We start from the raw sequence: 21,829 nt of genomic DNA, 5'->3' as shown, positions 1-21,829 counted from the left end.
AATGTCTTTATCTGTAAATAACAAATGAAATTTGGCGGCTCTATTTAATGCCTGCTTGAATGAAGTGAATGGCAAATTTTTATCCCATAGGTTGGAAGAGCATGTTAACTCCAGAGCACTAGTCAGGAATTTTTTTGGCCTCCGATTCTCTTTGCATTTCAAGTTCCTGCCATAGGAATTTATTAAGATTTTTTTCAATGGCATTTTGCTTAATTCGATACCACACCTTTATGCATGTGTAAAGCCTACCCAGTAATTTGTTCACGAGACCGAATTTCAACCGCATTTGCACTGGTGAGGCTGAACTGGGAAGTTGAAAGACCTTTTTATAAATTTTTGTTATTAAGTTGTTAAGAATTTCGGAATCCTTGCCATGCATTGCAACGCTTGCATATGCTAAGGTGGGTAGCGCTTTGCTAGCAATTACAGTTAATAGCGGCCTAAAAGATGGACCTTCCAATTTTTTTGCCAATGAGCTGAACGCAAATATTAAGGCCCCTGCTCATTGTGTCATATCATTTTTCTGCTCTTTTAAGGCAAGCTTATCGTCAATATAATATCCCAGATATGTATAGTACGATACCTGTTCCAATAGATTTTCTTCAAGCCGGATGTTATGATGAGGAGATCATCTGTTAGTAATTAACATACTTTTCGTTTTTGATGAATTAAGGGCCAGCATGTTTGTGAACAGGAAATCTGAAAGAACTATTAGCAGCCTCGACAGTCCGACTTTTGTTGAGCTCAGAAGGACAATATCATCTGAATATGCTAAATGTGAAAGTTGTAGTTTGCCTAGTTTCGGGGAATGAGCATTGATATTATCTAGTTTGCCAGAAAGATCTGATATGAACAGATTAAATAAGTGTGGAGCCAGAACACAACCCTGTTTTAAACTTATTGTAATATACACCTTTCTAGATAAGCGTGAACCATCCCCAAGTTTTACTTGTGTCCATGAGTTGGATAGAACAGTAACAAACCCCTCAGAATGCTCTCAGGTATTGCCCATGCTTTTACCTTTGCCCACAGCAGGTTCCGGTCCACGCTGTCTAAGGCAGTTTGCAGATCTATAAAACACAGGTGCAGATCCTGTTTAACGCTCTGGCATTTTTCGGCTACCATTATGACAGATAGAATGTTCGAAATTGTTCCAATCCCTACTCTAAATCCGGTTTGGTTGATAGGAATCAGTTCTCTTTCTCCGGACCAGTTTACCAGGTCTTTCAGAACTAATGCTGCGAAGTATTTGGCTTCAACGTCCTGCAATACAATCAATCGGTAGTTTAGTGGATTCGTTCTTTCTCCTCCTTTGTATATGGGCATAATTATGGAGCCTTGCCAGCTGTTGGGAACTAAGTTAATGGTCTGCACATCTGTAAAGAGTTTCTCAAGGTGTAAGCTCCAATACTCTGGTGCATGTTTGTAGGTCGCTTGCGGGATGCCATTCGGCCCCGGGGCCCCGTTATTTTTACCCTTTTTAATTATTCTTGCTATCTCCTCAGCAGAGTAGGTGCCATAAGTAACTACAGGCATTGATGTTTTGCATTGGTATTTTGTTAAGGACTGACAGTGACTTTCTTCATCATTGATCATCTTAATCGAATTTTTTAGAATGGGTTGTTTCACTAAGACATTTGTTGGGTTTTCTCTAAATTTTGACGAGAGAAAGGTAACCAATCCTTTTCATGCACATTCGATGTAAGACTGGACAGAATATTCTGTTACTCATCCATTACACCTCAATTATCCAAAACTACATATGTGAGCAAAACTCTATCCGATCACAATCCTTTTAAAATTCTTCTAGAATGGGAGAAAGTGTCCACCCTGGTCCCAACTTGGGGATTATGGCCCCAGATGTTGGAAGATGCGGTCTTCTGAGATAAATTAGACATGACTATTAATAATTATTTTAATGAAAATGCAAACTCAGCCTCTTCCCACCTAATAAAATGTGATGCATTTAAGTCAGTGATACGTGGTGCATCTATAGGATCAAACCAAGTGGCCTAGTTCCAACTGACAACTAGGGCTCCCAACCGCCGTACTGAGTGAAACAATATCAGCATTCAACAAATGTCATCAAAATTTCCCAAATGCAATTTAATACAATATGCATTGCTGTGACAAAAATGTACTTGATTCTTTTGTACTAAGAAACACATTACATTATAACAAAATCATGAACCATCAAGCTGATCTATGTAACATATTTCAGAACCCAATGCATTTTGGTACTAATGATGCATTATATGATCAATCTCATTTTTAATGCAAACAACCATATTAGTGGTTCACCCATATGACAAGTTGCCATAATTCAGGGTGTGTGTAAAAATCAGAACTCATTGTCTTCAAACAGATCGATGTTTCTGTTGCATGAAAAGCTACGTCAGAGAAACGATAAAAGCAAAGCAAAAAAACACTGCATACCTGCTCAGTGTTGTGCGAGGCATTCTATGAGATGGGTGAAACTATGAGGCGGGTAAAAAACGGCTGAAAGAAAATATCAACAACTCGACAATGGAAAAGGTCAATATTCTAAATATTATGACCATGTGTTTTAAAGAGTCTTAGCTCACCTCTTTACTCAGCCTGAAAATAGCGTAGAGACCAACAGACAGGAGTTACAAATGCTCACCCTGATTCTGTCAAAAAATAATCTGCTGTCAATAGATTATTGCCCAAATAATAAATGTTTAGAGTAACCAACTCTAAACGCCGATACGCCGTCATCTTTGGTGTAATAATCAACAACTAGGGGAATGCTCAACTCACCCAAGAATTGTCACTAGTTAATATTAGAGGAAGTCATAACTCACCTCTTTTATAAACTCAGCAATCACGTGAATAGACCAACATGGAGGTATTACAGATTCTCATGCTGGCTCTGCAATGGATAACATGCTGTCAGTAAAACGTTCCCCAAATGATGAACAATAGGAAACATCAGGTTTTAACAAAAAATACCTTTAACGCTGAAAAGTGCTTTCACAGTGATGCCGTGTGTGACTGATATCCTCACTCAAGTGCATCGACCTATAGAATCAACATGGGAAAACATCATCGCTTTGTTCAAAAAGTTGCGGAGCCAAAATGGCACACTATCTATAATGGCTGCTTATCGTAAAATTCTCTCGGTTTCTTGACGATATGTAAACCAGAATGCGCTAAGTCCCAGAAAGACCACTGTCGCCGAACGCTGGCGTTTACCCCTTATACACATAAAAACACTGTGACAGCACGTAGGAAGTGACGTCCTAACTCAGACCTTGACATAAACATAAAGAACAGGCTACCGGACCTCCAAGAGAGCGTCCAGACAAAAAGATGTGAACCCACACTCAATATAGTAAACCAAATGGTGTCCTGTAAATCCGTGAAGAATGAGGAGATTGCAAAAGAAAAGAAAGAGAAAATAATCGTGTTTAATTATAGTATTAAGTGGAGTTATTGGTGAACATATTGTTCTAAAAATGTGTTATGTTGACAATTTAGCAAAAAATGTAGTGGCATTTAAATCATGACAAGAATGATAATAAATGTTGTCCATAGCATGATAACCTCACTCTGTTAATACAGACGTTTCCAAATTACGTGTGAAAACATAACACCCTCTCCATATTATGTAGTCTGGAATAGTGGGGTGTGTGTAGACAAGTGTTTGGGTAGACTTGAAGTGCATGAAAGCATGTTTTACTGTTGTGTCCTACAAATAAAGATATTCCCTAAACCTGAATGGAATCCAGTGTTATCAGTTGCAATGCCCTACACTATAAAGATCTATAAAAGAAACTCTGTTTAACTCTTTCGATGCTCATGACAAGCTCAGCTCGTCATGATGCACAGTTGAGCTGTGCTGATGACGAGCTGAGCTCGTCATGAATGATGTACTAAAGCATTTTCCAGCACAGGGGGGGAAAACGCCTAGCAGCCAAGGTGTTAAAGAAATTTCTAGAGGAAACAGGCCATTTCTAATTTATCGTTGAGGCCATGTGGCATCATAGTCTGGAGGCGCTTGATCCAGAAGATTTCTCTCCATAAGAGCATTTTAGAGTTGTCTATCCTTACTCTCTTAGGTACTTGCTCTATAATTTGAAATTTTAATTGTGCAATGGTTTGGCATAGTTCTTCCCAATGTACTGCCAAACTTGAGGTGGAGCTTTTAGTGTGGATTTTAATTTTATGCTCTGTTAATCTTATTTTCATTTTTCGTCTCTGTTTTTCCCATGTTTAACAGTCCACATGGGCACTTAACCTCATAAGTGCTGCGTCGGGGCGTTGGCCGACGGCAGCACTACCTCCCCAGTGCTGCGCACGACCATTGGACGTCCATTCAGCACTAGTTCCAATGGACAGCGCAGCACTGGGGAGGGATATTTGCGCGCATCTAAGGTGTTAATGGTATAACCTAACTTTTCAGTAGTGCGGTTGGGAGCCCTAGTTACCAGTTGGAACTAGGCCACTTGATTTGTTGTATTCCCTATGCTCCGCAGGCATATTTCCCAACACAGCACACATACCAATTTAAGGTGTTTAAATTGAATAGGAGAGTGCGCTTCTCACCCACATTTGCATCTATAGGAGCGAAAGTAGGGCCCGTCAGGAAATCAATAAAAGTCTTCCGGCATTCGAAGACTCCCTGCAAGATTTGGAACGAGAAGCGAGTATCGATCGCTCCAATAAAAAATAATTACAAAAGGCGAGAAATCCTTGAGGACCTACACCTCATTGATTACTGAGCATACACTCAACATGCACACGCTGAAGCAGACAAATCAGGCACTTTATTGGCCCATCTTCTACGGGATGCACCCCCCTATATCAATACCAGAAGTGACATTACAGGATGGCACTATAGTGTAAAACCAGATAGAAATCAACACAGCATTTAGTAAATACTATGAGATTTTGTACAGCACCCCAATGAATGCACTTCTAGAACATATAGAAGAATTCTTGGCAGGCTTGACCTACCTAGAATTATCAAAAAACGCTCAGGAAGAGTTGGATGACCCTATCACAAGGGCCAAAATTAAATAGGCCATCAGGGAGCTCCTGCATAATGAGACCCCTGGACTAGATGGCTTACCAGCGGAATTTTACTCTACTTTTGCAGACAATTTAACTCTTCAACTTGCATGCCTATACAATTTGGCACAAGAGGCCCACTCTCTCCCATTAACTACCATGCAGGCACTAGTCATATCCCTTCCCAAGCTAAACAAATATCTGCAAGACATGGCAGGCTTTTGCCCTCTTTCCCTGTTTTCTACAGAGTATAAGAAACTTAGCAAAATTCTGGCCCGCCGGTTCCTACCCTATCTTCCTAAACTCATACATGTGAATCTGTGTGGCTTTGTTCAAGGTCTCAATACCTCCCTAAATATAAGGCGCCAGCGCTATTTTACAGATGCTGCCACCAAGATCTCCAGTAAGACTGGCTGTATCTCTCTTGACCTCCAGCAGGAGTTTGATACATTAAACTGGGACTACATGTTTGGAATTATGGAACGATTTGGAATACCTCCTGGCTATATCCATGGGTCAAACGTCTATACACTGCACCTACTGGCCCTGGGTCAGTACTGGAACCTACATATCTCGCCCCTACCTCGTGGCAAGAAGAACAAGACAAGTCTGTCCTCTGTCGACAACATTATTTGTACTGGCATTAGAACCTTTACTCATTAAACTTCGGCAGGATGCTGCAAAAATAGGGATCCCACTATGCATATGCTGATGACCTAATATTATATATTAAAGACCTAACTGCAGATTTCGAACCCATTCCTACTATATTCCATCAATTTGAATGCATCTCTGGATTGGCAATCAATGCTACAAAGTCACACGCCTTCTTTATGCAATATAGGGAAAACCCAGAACCTGTCTATGTTTGTCAAGTTGACCTGATAGTTGCACCACAAACCTTCACATATTTGGGCATACAAATATACAGATCACAGCAGGACCTTCTAGAAGGGAACCTAATGAAAGCAATTAGATCACAACAGGCCCAGGTCTCCTTCTGGACATCATTACCTCTCTCGTCATGGGTAGAATAGCCATCTCCAAGATGGTGCTACTCCCAAGATTATTATATTACTTTACTTACATACGGATTCTGATCTGTGCCCGTGTCTTCCGAACCCTAAACACCCTTCTCATTGAGCTGATATGGGGTAAAGGACGTAGGAGGATGAGCCTGGCACAATTACAACTGAAACCAGAAGAATGGGGACTAGGAGCTCCTGACTTCTGTTCGTACTGCATGGCTAGCCAACTACAATGGTTGTTGTATTGGCTGGCAGAACGCAACCTAAGCGAAAATGGATACACAACACAAAAATTAGATCAAGGAACACTACACACACTACTAATGCCTGACTCCAAAATACCAACTTAAACTCCCTCTTTCCTCCAAACACCCCTCCTGTATTGGAGACAGACAATGCAATGTACCAAACAAACTGCCCCATGTGCACAAGAGGGAGTAACAACGGTAAGAACATTATTTATAGATGGCATATTAGCTGACCACGACAATTTCATCCACACTCTATTCATGTTACACGCTACCATAGTACATTATGTTAAGAAACACTAGTCCCGAAACAGGAATGAAACCCCTGCACATGGACTGGTGTATGCAGTTTACTTGATGAGAGCGGGACGTCGTCTAATCAGCTGTTGGGGCCTCTCTGGCGCCATTACGGAAAACATGGGTGAGGGATCTCCATAGAGACATAACAGGCAAAGAATGGCCGTATGCTCTAGAGTTCCCCCAAAAAGTGTCCCGGAATGCTACATTTAAGCATATTCGAAACATGATCCTACATAGGGCATACCTTACCTCACACCGTCTCAACTGTATATACCCAGATGCACCAGTCTGCTGCCCTGGATGTAAGATGATGGATGCTGATACACTACACATGCTATGGGAATCCCCATGTTTGAGGGGATTCTGGTCAATGATTGGAGGCGTAATTCAGGAAACGACAGGCACCTCCATCTGGGACACAGCAGATAGCTGCCTACTAAGGCTACGCCCTTGCCCTTTGAAGCTCATGGCCATGATGCGCCACGTCACTAGCCATCCTTTCAGCTAGGCCTTTGTTTCTGACTCCTGGGAGTGTTCACACCTCCGTATCGGGGCGTCGGATTCCAGTCTTGGCGGCAGCGGATGTAGGCTGTTAGGTAGGGCAAAGGAAAGGCTGGGGCAACCATGTGGTCAACCTCTAAGGTAGCCTCTTGGCTACATGTCACATTAAATCCGACTTGTGGTACTAGTCAGCTTTGATAAGACAAGATGTTTGATACCAAACATGACATATTTCAATGGAGCCTTAATGGAGTTGGCAACGTCCATATGCCAAGGGGCCAGATCATCGTATTCTATGGCCCCTTGATCACTTATAGTAGCCTTTAATGGAAGGGTACTACTATAAGGACATATACGCTTGTACTTATATATCCAAACCTTTAAAATAATGCAAATTGCCTCCTGGGTTCACGGGGCCTACCTCAGGGGTGTCTGATGTATATTAAATAGATTTTTGGCTTTAGCACCCATGGTGAGGACAAAGTTGAGTTTGAACAGTTTGCACTGTTCCTGCTGTCTGCAATTGCTCTGTGCGCTTGCAGCCTAGTTCTCCTTGCTATTGCTGAACTATACTTCCATGTTGAAAGGTGGAATTCCAAGCTGCTGTCCATTATATGTGCTATTGCTATTGCAAAAATGATTGTATTATCTAAGTGTTTATTAGCCATACTTTACATGAATATTTCATTTTTGATTGCTCAATGTGTGTTTTCCTTGAGCTAATGAAAGCTGACAATCTTCTGTAAAGCAGGATAGGTTGACACTGTCATACAAGAAAGACAGTTTAGCAGTCCTTGTTCATGGATTATGGGCTTGATGCACAAGTGTGGGTGCACTTGAAAGGCCTCCTATTCACATGCTCAGGTATTTTGTGACTTATGTAGGAAAGGTATTTCTAACTTGGAATGTAACCTTGCGACTCACTCCCATTCCTCTTGCACTAACCTACGACAGAAAGGAAGTTCAGGCAACAACTTAAAACCTGGATCTTCAGTTTCTGCCCTGACATTTTTCTGTGCCTTCCAGCATGCCTTGGCTGTCAGCTGTGTGCATCATACATCTTATCTGATTGATTGATTGATTGATTCCAAAATTGCAAATAGGAAGGCTTTTCTACCTTAGACAATTAGGATTGATTTAGAGTGGTGGGAATCAGTATTTAGTGACCTCAATTCTGATTGCAAACCACTGATCAGTTATTGCTCCCTGACTTGGGGTTCTAGGAGACGATCTCATCTTCGAAAACTGCAGTATACGGTATCAACTGGAGCAGACAGTTCGCCTAGTGGTGCCCACTCATCTCTAACTTTTTGACAGAAATGTTCAACAAGTTATCATATGTCACAGTCAAGAGGAAAATGGCTAGCACTTGGTTGGACCTACTGGACGAAGTTATTGACACCCTCAATGCATACAGGAACTTTATAGCAATGGCCATGTTACTTGCAAAGATGTGAGTGTCAATGGGCTAGATACATGGCCCCCCTTCAGATAAGGATGGGTGGCTGCAGGGTATGGTCTATTACAATGGCAATTTAGGAGGATCTGTGTTTCAGCAATATCACTGTATGCCTGTACATATCTGGAACCTACTGCCAGTTAGTTGCTAGTGTTAGGTGTTCATGCCTATACAGCATGTCTACTACCTTGCAGACTGGTAAATATCACTCTTCCATATGTTTGGCTTGCCTTGCTACATGTTTGATTACAAAGTTTGTCATCTGGCTGACTTTGGCGTGTTGCATACCTTTTTCCATATGCTCATTGCAAACCACCCCATATGCTATGTAAGGTTGCTTGCTCTACATTACACTGAACTACCTAACCTCAAGGAATCATCTGTGTGTGTTGTCTCATTCATTACAAACACATACAATTTTTTATTTCTCACCTTGTCTGATGTGTGTCCTTTTCATTTTTAATGAAAGAAAAATTAGTTGTAACTAAATGAAAAATGAGCAAGGGATAGAGAGAAGAGAGCCAGAGAGGCAATACAGGTGGACAGAGTCAGAGAATCTAGTGACTTTTGTATGTATAAATTGGTTTGAGAAATGCTACATTTTATAATTAAGGTATAAGGTACTTTTGATATAAAGTAAATCTCTTTTCTTCTTGTTACAGCTCATACTGGTCTCTGCACAATGCCAACTCTTGCTGAATTGAAGTGCGCTGAGGTTGAAACGACCTGCCAGGGTGACTCACAGTGTCTCACTGATCAGAAGTGCTGCAAAAGCATGTGCAAAAGAAAATGTGTAACAGGTCTAATATGATCATTACATAATGTATCCAATCAAATGCTTAATTCTGCACACGCATGTGGAATTAGTCCATGAACAGCTTTATAGGGGCTAAGGAAGCAGTTCAGCCAATACAGCAGTAACTAGATGAACCTAGATGTACAACACATATCAGATTACAAGCCTATACAAGTGGAAAGCATGGCATGGCATTAGTGTTCCATGGGGTGAGGCAAAGATGGCTGTGGAGTGGGATGGACTAAAGCTTAGACGGGATCAGAATGGGATGAAGAGAGGCTGGCATGGAATCACGATGAGATGGGGTGAAGCTAGGTTTTATTGGAGTGGGATGAGTGCGGTTGACATGGGATCAGAATGTGATTAGGTGGAATTAGAGAGGGATAGAGTGAGGCTGATGCGGGATTGGAATATGATGGGGTAAAGTTAAGTGGGATGGGAGTAGGATGAAGTGAGGCTGAAATGGGATCAGATGATATTGGATACAACTAGATGTGATTAGAGTTGCTGCAGAAAGGGCATCACATATAGAGGCAACAACTTGAGGTGAGTGACTGAAGCCTGATGAGGACTATGAGCTGCATAAAGCCAGTTATGTTCTGCTTCTGATGCTTGTTTAGTCCTGCCGGGCACTGATATGGCCTTCTAGCACTTGCGGGCTGTCTGGCCATATGTTGTCCATTTACAGGAAAGCTTAGTAGGTGTGATGGTCAAGAAAGCTGGTGCACACAAGGTGGTGATTGAAGTAAAGAATTGTAAAGTGCTAGGGCTAGAGAGATGTGGGTTAGTAGCTTAAAGGGTGAGTATGATTAAAGGTAATTAAAACATATGCATGTGTCGATTACAGAGTTGGCGACTTGGGAGGGCCAAGGGGTAGAAAACACAGAGTCAAACACTGACTATCTCCCTTGCCATCCATTAGTTTTTCATAGGTGTAAAACCAGTAAGGCTATTCATCTGCCTCCAAACTAACTGCAGTCGTGAAAGCCTTTACCAGCACTGCTGCCTCAACAAGAGCACCACTAGGAGGAAGGCTAGGGAGTGGAATGATTACCCCTTAATAACTGGGTCATTGCTTCTTCACCCCAGTCCTAACTGACAGGAAGATGTACCCAACCTCATATATGAGGCAGACACTCAAACATAACAAAAAGTTTGTAATACCCAGTCTAAGGTTTCACCAAGGAATACCAAAATATAGGTTTCACAATTCAAAAGAGGCTAACACCTGAGCTCGAAAATAATCACCTATTTGCAACATGAGTGCCTTAAATATATGAGGAGAAGACCAACTTGTTGCCCAAAAATATCCTTGACTACAATCTCTAAATGTTTCCAAGAGGTACCTACACCCCAGGGAATCCTAACTTGATCAAGACCCAATGAGGCCCCCCAATTCGGAAGACTAGGCTAGGGACATTGTAAACCACAGCCAACCACTAAGCATCATTGAGGATTGTTTAAGACTCCATTTCTATGGGCCACATGTTAAAAATATGGTGCCAATTTTCGTGAAAGAGGCTATATGCTCTAAATAGAGTGACAGGACTCTGTGAACGTCCATTATATGAAGGGGGTTTGTCTTTCTCAGGTGGAAGGGCTAGGGGAAAACGTGATGATACTGATCCAAATCACTGTGAGAAACGGATAGAACTCAGATTAAAATGACAGACCTAGCCTGAGAACAAGTTTGTCCCCCCCAAAAAAAAGAACATGCAAAAAAGGAGAATTAGAGAGAAGAGTCTGAATTCTCGAATAAGTCTTTCTGAACAAATGGCTACTAGGAAAAATACCTTAGCATAATGGTATTTCAGATCAACAGATTTTTGACAGGAAAAACCCTTCCAATCAGTTTTGAATCCAACTCTGAAATTGATTTGACATCTGCACCGCGAAAGGCTTGAATTGCTTCCTATTGGCATTTTAGCGACAACACTTAGGAACTGATTTAAATCTCAGCAGATTAGATACTCCGTCATAATGGTGACGTACATTCCAACCGCTATAGGATATAATGGGATTTATATTTCGGTAGGGGGATATCACGGAGTAACTCATCCACCAAGATCTAAATCAGGACATTGTTATGACTCCATCATGAAATAAATTACAAAGTTTGAAAAGTTTGCCAGATTTGAACAATTTTCAATGAACATCGCCTTTAAATTTTCTCTAATGCTGTGATTACACCATAACGGAGTGAAGCGCCATGATAACTGTTTATTTGATACTACTTTTTACAGCCTCCTTGAGCCTTTATTCTTAGCCTAAAAAACTCCACACACCCAACTGAGAGCCTCTGCAGGGCTGTGGATAGAGAGATATGCGAAATACCCAATGAGGCTAGGATGACAGTTGAATGAGCAATAAGTAACAAGGATAGTGTGGCCAACAAGGGCCCAGCATTAGCAGCACCTTCGCATGATCGTCCTCCATTTTTGAAGTACTCTGTCTTTCAGGGGAATCGCCTAGAACAGTCACTGCAGCATTGCAGTAATAATTTTAGCTATACCCCATGCTGTTGTGGATTGGTTTAGGTAACAGAAATTGGGGTGGGTCAACTTCTCTGTTGCAGAAATTTTGGACACAGTCGCATGATGACTGTAGAGGGAAATGTTTTGCTTAAAAGATGTGCAAACACATTCTCCCTCCCATGCATTGTAATGGCTGTAAGAGACAAGAGATGTGTATTTGCCTAAACACCAATCTCCTGTGTTAGGACTGCTAATTGTGGGGATTGGGCACCCGCTAGGCGATTGATGTAAGCGATCATCAATTTGTTGTGAGTTAGACGACAAATTGGATCTTTATCTGTAAGAGGGACATAATCTCACAGGGTTTGAAGCAATGCTGGTCTAGCCTTCCAGTTGCAACATTTGGCTTTTTCTACATGAATCCACAAAACCTGACCGAAAAATCTCATAGCGTTGTTGCCTACCTTAATCGACTGAAACTTCCCACAGCATTGTTGCCTACCATAATACAACTTGCATCTCTTAGGATCAATGGAGGCTGACGGAGCATCTAGGAGAAAATAGATTGTGTTTGTTCGACCACCACTGAAGCTCTTGTTTATCTGTGGTGTTACTGGAATCATGCCTTTATAACCATCCTTGCTGGATGACTAGATGTTGAACCAATGGATGAATGTACAGACCGGCCCAAGGAACTCGTATCAAACTGACTGAAACATCTCAATGCATCCTTAACTAATCTTGAGTTGAAGCCTCAATTTTTTCAAGCGGGTAGTTTTTGTCGTCTTGACAGAGAAAGAAACACCTGACCATGGTCTGTTCAGAATGTTGCTCTAATATACTGTAACTGCTGAGTCAGATCCAGGTTGGTCTTCAGCGGGTTGGGAAGAAAAAGGCTTTACTGAAAAGTGGTGCATACTTCTTGAGCATTGTTGCATCAACTTGAAAAAGAAGAGAAGCAAATTAGCCACTGAGGTAGGCATAGATTTTAGTATGGATATACTTGGTTATGATTTTAAGAGTAGAATACTCGCCAATGGTACTAGACCATTGGTGAACATCCTTGGTGCAGACGTCATGCTAAGTGGAAGAACTTGAAACTAAATATATTCCCTCAGGACTTAAAAACATAGGCACAGCTTAGAGTTTGGGTAAATTACCACATGTGGCTATACATCCAATAGGTCCAGTGGTGTTAGAAAATGTATTATAGATTGGAGAGTATAAGAATTATAGACTAGAGTGCCTTGAAAGGAAGTGATTCTTTTTATACCTAGCACAAGTCAATAATCCGAAGGAAGTTACTGCACATGTAGTGGTTCTTGGAACTAAATTTGTGAAAAAAATAACTAAGGAACTGCAGCGCCCAGTTGTCTAGAACTATGGATACTGTACACTTCAAACAACAACAAAAAAAACTCAAGAGCCTAAGTTGCTTCCGTGTTTGCTTTCATAGCAAAATTTGTAGTGGAGTACAGCCACCTGTAACTTCCAATCCACAGAATCGGATTGCAATGAATCCTCTATAATATTAGTAGAAAGAAAGTTAGCTCACACAACTTCTTTCCAATCTCGAGCCAGAACATTATGTGCAGTGGGAGTAATTCTAGATCTTTTCTTCTGTAACACTGAATACACATCTTTTTCATCCTGGATTTGGAAAGGACAAATGCTAGTGCAAATTGTATAGTTCCTCTATTAAATTGGTTCTCTGGGAATAAAGTGTCCTATATATTAATCTTCCTCATGCTCCATGCTCCCCTCATGAAAGATTACCTTTTCTTCAATAGGGGCTGTGCACATTTCAGGGCTGTTGTTATCTTCAATACTACAGATAAGGAAGGAGCCTCCTTGCCTCATTGTTTTCAGTCAGATCCAAAACTTGATCTTAAGGGAAAGCTCATGATGGCACATGATGCCTGTTTCTGAAATATTTGTGAGGCTCCATATTCTTAAAACACTGAACACATCAAATCACTGGTCTGTGCACAGAAATAGAAATTTGCTTCTGAGCACTGCTTGGTTTTCAGTGAAATAGAGACATAAAAATTGATAGAATAACTTGAAGAGTAGAGAGAGGGAAACAGGTACTTGCCACCGCAGTGATCCAGACAACTGGATAAGCTAACTTCAGAAGTATATGTGATGGTCTTGGTGGAATATTTCATGGAGGTGTTTGACCTAATGGGCATCGAAGAAATTGGAGGAGGAGTGCACTTCACAGGTCATTAGGATGCATGCTACTGCAGTCCTTTTTATTAACAAACCTAAAAATAAGATTGACTTCAAGGCCTGAGGGAAAGATAAATGTGTCTGGGAATTTGATGTCAGTGGAGGGGAGGTGAATAATGGTGAAGTTAAGTGGATAAGCCTACAAAGGTTCAGAATGCACACATGCATGGGCTTACATGATTATAATACAGGATAATACATAAGAGTTTTATAAAGATAAATGGACATGACACAGAGAGAGGTCAATCATCTTTGTTTTTTGTGATTTTCTCTAATTGTTATTTCAAAACGTGCTGCCAACATGTTTCAGCTCCTGTTGGCCGGGGGCCAATGGCTTTTTGAAGGCTGAACATCATACATAATGATACGTATGTTAGAATTCTTTACACATCCGTATAAAATCAGCTTTTTGGGAAAATATTTGAACTAACTTGAATGTGAATACACACTGTAATTTGCACTCAGTGAAGCATGCCAAACACGGAGTATTCATATAGGAGGTGGAGGAAAGACAAGGCGATTGTACCTGGGTGAATAATAAAAACATGCAATTGCTTTCAATTCAGGTTTTTATGACTTAGAGAAAAGTCTTTCACACAAAGAGAGGAAAGGGGCAAAATAGAAGTCACCATAAGAAGCAATGGTCCAGCAGTTAGAGGTGTTTGTGATTATGAGTAGTGTGATTGGTTTTAAATATATCAATACATGAGGACATCATAAGCAGGAAGATTCAAAATTATGAATTAGAAACCTGCAAGTGCTGGCAAGATATATAGTTAATACAGATGATATATGATTCTAAGTTTTTGGTGGCATTTGTACTGGGTACGGAGTCATGGTGTTTCTTAAGGAGTAGATCACTGTATGTTGCTTTATAGGTAATGTGGTGTACTTACATTTCCTGCTGCTCAGCCAGTGTGCATGTGTGTATGTATGGAACCTTGGAATGCCAGATGACTGTGTGGAATGTTGGTGTGCCTGGTGGACTGGAGGAATGACAGTCAAAGCAAGTGGGCTGAGCAGCAAAGATGCAGCTCCTGGTGGGGCCATAAACTAACCTTCATCTTGTTATTACTATCTTATCTACCTGCAACTACCTTTCTATAACTTACCAATCAACCTTTACTTTGGTTTACCTCGTGACTACAATTGTTCCTTTCAACATAATAATTTCTAGACATCCAGTGTGGGATGTGCAATGGTAAGATGAGTGAGTTACCACATGTGAATGCCCTGTCCCTTAGAGGTTTAGGAGTTAGGACTAAGGATCCAACCGGAAACACAATGTTCCATTTCTAATATGCATGTCAGCCAATCAGGGGACCTAAACCATACATCATGGTCATCCCACAGGTCTCCTCTTTCTTTGCCGCTGCAGCTAACAGATAAGTGTCTCTTTTTTACCATTGTTATGCATGTTAATGCACTTTTGGAAGCGTTATTTTATTGATGTGGTGCTGCCGCAGGTGGCATTCTCCTCGTCCTGGTTTTTCCCAGTGTGCTACCTTTCTTGTGCCTGACCCCCATCAGAGGGCCAATTCTGGTACCTCCTTATGCATGTGCTAGGCTTGTCTTCTCCCCTCTGCGGCATCACTTCAGTTTAGGGGCCCACACAGGGAGATCTGAGCTGCTTTCCTCATGCTGTCAGCTTTGTGCTTTAACCGATCCTGGGCCCGCAGCAATGTGACCTCTCACAGAGTAATCGCTTGGTATCAGTGGTGCAAGCACCTCATGGGTGATTGGCTTGTAAGATTGACAGGTGTAACATTTTGATGGGCCTGCCTCTCCTCTACCATTCTCCCTCCCCTTTCACATTGTTTGATCCTGAATCGATTTTCCTGATTTCTGCTTGTCTGGTCATACTTTACATTCCTGATATTGAGCTGAGGGCACTGCCCTAATTTTTGGACCTACAGTTGGTGTGATGAGGTGCTGACCTCTAGACAAATCACAATATTGGGGTACTTGCTACCCCCCTTTTTTTACTTGGTACACCCTTTCCCCTCCCCTCATAATTTTGCCACTCATTGTTATACTCAACTATGGATACGTCAGGTTCCAGAACGTAGGTTTTGCTCATATGGCGGAGAATTTCAGATTGGGAGAAGAACTGGTTAAAGCTTTGGATTAATAAGCTCAGCATTCTGGGAAGAAGGCTCTGGCTGTTGCCCTGTAACCATTCACTTGTCAACTGTGCTGCAGAGCAAGTCCATATCATGCTCCTGCCTACCCTTTGCATCTCCTTTAGCTCTCTCTGGTAGGACTGGGCGGTAAATTCCGTTCCGTTCGCATCATTTCCGAAATTTGGGTAATTTTGCGTTCCGCGGAGAACATGAAATTGCCCAAAATACTGCGTTCAGCAACTTCGCGAAATATTTTGCTTGTTCGCATTCTCAAAATGCGTGTTCGTGAGATATTTCCCCCTGAGCACCCAAACAGAGATTGAGAACAGTAAAAAAGCATCGGGAACAAGTAATTCCGCATATTCGCGGAATTTCTGCCTGTTCGCAGAGATTTTTTACCATTTAGTGGAGCTTTGCGTAACGCGATTTTGCAAAATCTGCCGACCCGTACTCTCTGGGACCCTTCCGGAAGCCCATGCCCCAGACCAGGGCACTGCGCTTCTTCACACTGACACTCTTGCCCATCTCTCGCAATCCTCTTTGATGGACCACATTTACAGGCCCACCTACAGGCCCAGACCTCTCCTCTACTCCCTCTTTTAGTCCTCTTCCACAAGATGGCAACACTCAGCCTGATGTTTCCACTACCCAGGATGACAGTCCAGTCACAGCCAAGAACAGCTGCCCTGATCCCTTGCAGGACTGACCTTAATTTTACCCCGGAGAACATTGTTCGCCCCAGATTTAGTGAATTGGCTTCGCAACATGAAGTTGAGGCATACCTACATACACACCTATGCAAGGGGTTTCACAAGGACTTTCGTTATAGGCTCAGGTCAGAATGACACCCGACTGAGCTTAGATGACAAAGTCTCTGATACCCCTGAGGTGGATAACAATAGGAATACCTTCCTGCAAAATAAATCTCTAAATACAGGCTTTATTAGGGCTAAAGAAAGGCATTAATAGGGCCTGGTGGTATCATCAGGATCACTTGCCAGATTTTACTGGCCCGATAGCATGGATCCTTGAGATGGCGGTGGACGCTGTGGAATCAGGGAGTCTTGTTGATCCAGAGGTCATGGTGGGGTGGGCCCAACATGCCGTCTGCCAATTGAAGAATGTTTACTGAGCATATCTTTGGAGTGCAGGAAGTCAATTCTGCTGTGTATGGATCCAAAGCTTTCTGAATTGGCTTCTGCATAGGCATGCCCTTTGGCGAACTGTCTCCTTTTCGGGGATCCCTCTATCAAGGATCTGGGCAAATTTGTTAATACGTTTACAGCCTTGTACAAGGCCCAATCCACCCTCAAGGAGATCTTCCACTCAAACCTTTTTGTCAGGGTTGTGCGTTTCCAAAACCTCTCACCTGGCTGTGGTGTCTGCATAGACCTCCAACATGGGTGTGATGATGGTTGGAACTCCTCCTGGCAGGATTATGTCAGGGGCAATATCTTCTATTCTTCAGCAGAAGTAGGCACTACAAAGGCAACTCCTGTGATGAAGCGCAAAAAGGAGCGCAACGTTCAGCTACCTGGTATATTTCCAATGTCCCTTTGGTGGATCGGACTTGTAATTTGTTTCACAACTGGACTCAGATTACGCAGGACTATGGGGTCCTTCAGATGGTTCTTTGTTATCACAAGGAGTTTTTCGGGATCCCCTCTCAGCTAGTCCCTCTTAGACCTGTGTTTTTTGCTTCCAGACCATGCACTTATCAATGAGATTGGGAATCTTTTTTCCAAAGGTGCCATTACCCCAACATTACACATTCAAGGGGGTTTTGCAATACTGTCTCTTTGGTTCCCGAGTGGGGAGGTAGTCACAGGTTAGTCATCAACCTTAGAGACTCAAACGAATGGATTTGTTTCTGCCACTACAAGATGGAGAGCATCAATTTACAAAGCGATCTTCTCAGGCTGTATTGCCTGCCGTTAATGAAAGGATGCCTTTCTCTTAGTTCCAACCTTCCCTCCCCACCATTGGTATCTCCAGCTCCAATGACGAAAGTCCTCGTTCAAGTACTGAGCTCCTCCTTTCAGTCTGACGATCTTCTTTTCATGGCTCAGGAGCCAGATGTTCTCCTGTCTCATTTGAACATGACTGTTTCACTTCTTCAGCCGTTGGGAATCCTTTCGCATATGGAGAAGTCTAGGTTGACTCCTGCACAGACTATAGTGTTACTGGGGTTCCAGATAGATTCAGTGATGGACCAGTTATTGTTGCCTCCTCACAAGATCAGGGAGTTCAAGAAGAAGCTGAGGCACTTTTTGTCCAAGGAGTTAGTATCTCTGAGGTAGGGGCTTGGATTATGGAGTTACCTGCCTCCTATAATCAGACCATTTTTCTGGGTCCCCTTCATTATCAGTCTCTCCAATGACTCGAATTTAATTCCGCTGGAATGGCCTGTTCTATTCAGACTTGGGGCCTGATTTAGATTGTGGTAGGTGGGTTACTCCATCACAACGATGATGCATATCCCATTAGGCGAAATATATAATTTCCTGCAAGATTTATATTTCAGCAGATTGAATATCCATCAGCGTTGTGATAGAGTAACCCATCCACTGGAATCTAAATTTGTTCATCTGTCCCAGGACAAAGAAAATCGAAAATGGAATGGTTGTTGATTGAAATAGAGGCCTGGAATGGCTGGGCGATTTTCAGGTCTTAACCAGACATAGTCATCGAGTCCAATGGGAGAAGTTGGGATCTTGTTTCGAGTACATTATGAGTGGCTAATTGGTCCTTTGACTGTACTTTCACACATTTCTATAATAAACCAATTGTAAATGTTGCATCTCTGAAGGTGGATCAGCTTTAAGCAGGCATAATTGGAGCCTCTGATCCAGACATAGAATAAAGAATTTTCAAGCATTCGCTCCAAGAATTTTATATTCTATTAGGGAAAAGGAGGCGAGGATTATCCCACCCATTGATTGATTGTTTTATCATGCTATACGTATATTGTGCTGTTCCCACCCTATGTAAGTAGTTGTTTGCTTTTGTGAAGATGACTCCTTTCTTTTTCTTGACAGGTTTAGACCGAATGTAGAGTTAAGCATTTTTGGAGCAGAAGATTTTAGGTCTGGTTCCTGTTGGCAATGTTCTTGTTGATGGTCAAGGTTTTCTGCAATGGCAGCTTTGTGTCTATCGTTGGTTTGTTATGAATAACTGTTGGAGCTTTTTCTGATGGCAATCATTGGGCCCGTTCGGAGTACTTTGAGCTGTTTAGACTAGTTCTGCAAAGAAAGAGGAAGAGTCCTTGTAGGTAGTCCATGGTATAGGGTTTGGTGGATCCTGTTAGGCTCATGGACTTATGGGAGATGTAGTTTTTGTGACTACTGTGTTTAGATTGGCTGCTGCAAGTTTGGAAGTAAAACTACAGAAGCAGAACGCTTACCTCCATGACCTTAATTGAACTGAAAATTATTGACACAACTGCTTACAACATTTTCTTACTCACTTAACCTGAACCTTAATAATTGAGAAGAACAATTGTTCTCATTACAGTGGTCAGTTGGTCATGTCAAGTACAGTATTTGATTCATGGTGCTACGTTTTGAGTGTGTCAGTAAGAGGAATTCCTGTGTAAGGATCTCAGCAGGAAAAAAGTGTTACGTTTATTTTGTATGCGATGAACTGACAATAGGATGTAGAGCAAGAGTTTGGTAGAATAAGGACAGGGATATTGGGTGAAATAGCTTACTATTTGATGACATGCAAATCTGGACCATTATTCTCTTGTCAGCAAGAAAACTATGCAGGGATCGACAGTGATCCCTCAAGAAGACTGAAGAAAGGGTTAATCCCCTATGGAGCAAAATATGCCAGATTATTGCTACTTTAATGAGGGATCAGGGATTATGAGCCTGAGAGATTAAATAGGTGCATGTACGAGAGAGAGTAAAAAAACCACAGGAAAGTACAGAGAAAAGCAGGACATAGAGGAAAGAGGCAGAGCGAAAGCGAGGTAGTCGAAACAGTAGAACAGAGAAGCATAGAAATGAGAAACTCTGAGAGGCAAGGAACAACACACAAAGCAGAATGCAAAGAGTAGAGTAAAAGGCAAGAAGGAAAATGGAGGGAGAATGTAAGGGAATAGAAGCGATGCAAGAGAACCAGGGCAAAAAAGGCAGAGGGAATAGAGGAAGAGGGAAGAGAGACAGAGAAGATAGTAAGTTCTGGGTATAGTATTTGTTTTATCAGTATTTGTTCAGGACACACAGTAATCTACATTTTCCCTCCATTTTTTATCTCCTTACAGTTCATGATGGTTTTTGCCCCTATCCTGGAAAGGATTTTCTTCAATGCTTTCTACAGACCCAAAAAGTACAAGTCACATGCAACGACGACTCCACTTGTGCTGCTGACGAGAAATGTTGCTTTGAAATGTGTGAAAGGAAATGTGTGAAGTCTCTGCCAGGTGCGTGACTGGATCCTTCTCCATTTATTTATTTATTTATTTGCGTGTTTCTAACTTTTTGTTGGCCTCGTCCTAAAGCTTAAATCAAAAGTTCAGCAAATACAGCTGCAGTATGTGAACCTACATGTGAACCAACATATGAACATACGTGTGAGCCCACATATTAGCCTACATATAGCAAAGAGCAGATTGTCTTAGAGCAGGAAATTCTAAAACAATATGCGAGGATGATGTAACACAGAGTGGGTTGGGGTGAGGGTGACATGGTTTGGAGTGGGTAAGGACATTTGTGGGATTAGTGGGGGTCAAGGTGACGTTGGTTAAAGTCGGTTAGTAGGAAGTAGAGTGAATGAGGGTGATGTGGGATTAACGATAGGGTGATGTGGGATTAGAGTGGGTGAGAACAAGGAGGGATCAGATTAGGATCAGGTTAGGCTGATGTATAATTTGGATGGAAAAGATTAAAGTAGTGTGAGGTTGACATGGGGGATGGGGGAGGGTAAGTGGGGTAAGGCTGACATGGGTTGGAGTAGCCTGGCATTAGTGTGGACTGGAATCTAGTGAGGCTGAATGTGGATGGGCTAAGAGTAGGTGGAGTAGATGCGCTTGAACTGTCAGTGGGATGCAGAAGAATGGTCTGACAATGGTGGCAGCAGTGGGAGCCCTACTGAGTCACTCTAGCACGTATTTGAGCTTGTTCAGGTCCCATAGTAGCTGCTGTCTCTCAAGTCCTTAATGATATCAATTACTTAAAGTAAGGGCAGTGGTGAGTGCCAGATATGCATCAAGGGAATAACCAGAAAAATAACATCCCAAACGGCACTGAGCAACTTGGGTCAGCAGTCACTTCGGCAGATTATTCTTTCTGATAGAATTCTGAGACCCCTTCCTTCTCTCCATCCTCCTTCCAATACTTTGTCACTTTCCTTCTGCTCGCCTGATGTCTTTTGTCAACTTTCTTTACTTTTTTCAAGCTTTACACCCTTCTTTCGGTTCTTTCTATATTCCTTCACGTTTCCATGTCTCCATCATTTTCCATCTATCATCCTCCATCCTCTTCATCCATTTAGCTTCCCTTTTTCTTTCCGTCCTTTCACCTATTTTTTCATTCCTTCATCCACCCTTCCTTCAGTCATCTTGCGATATATACTTTATCCACCCTTCTCCAAAAAGCCTGCCTTTTATCAATCCATCCATTTCTGCTCTAA

At 42.0% G+C, this 21,829-nt stretch overlaps 1 protein-coding gene across 1 annotated transcript in view; it reads left to right on the top strand.

Moving 5' to 3' along the window:
- LOC147709681 (uncharacterized) overlaps window positions 1–21,829 on the top strand; it is a 48,924-nt gene that overhangs the window by 10,360 nt on the left and 16,735 nt on the right. Inside the window, exons 2-3 of the mRNA XM_086926068.1 lie at window positions 9,233–9,370; window positions 20,463–20,621. Of these exons, the coding sequence (XP_086782194.1) occupies window positions 9,233–9,370; window positions 20,463–20,621 (297 nt within the window). The remainder of the gene's footprint in view (window positions 1–9,232; window positions 9,371–20,462; window positions 20,622–21,829) is intronic.

Source organism: Lissotriton vulgaris, chromosome 6 (genome assembly GCF_964263255.1).
Source record: "Lissotriton vulgaris chromosome 6, aLisVul1.2, whole genome shotgun sequence".
Lineage (NCBI taxonomy): Eukaryota > Metazoa > Chordata > Amphibia > Caudata > Salamandridae > Lissotriton > Lissotriton vulgaris.
This window is presented reverse-complemented; position numbering and strand designations above follow the sequence as displayed.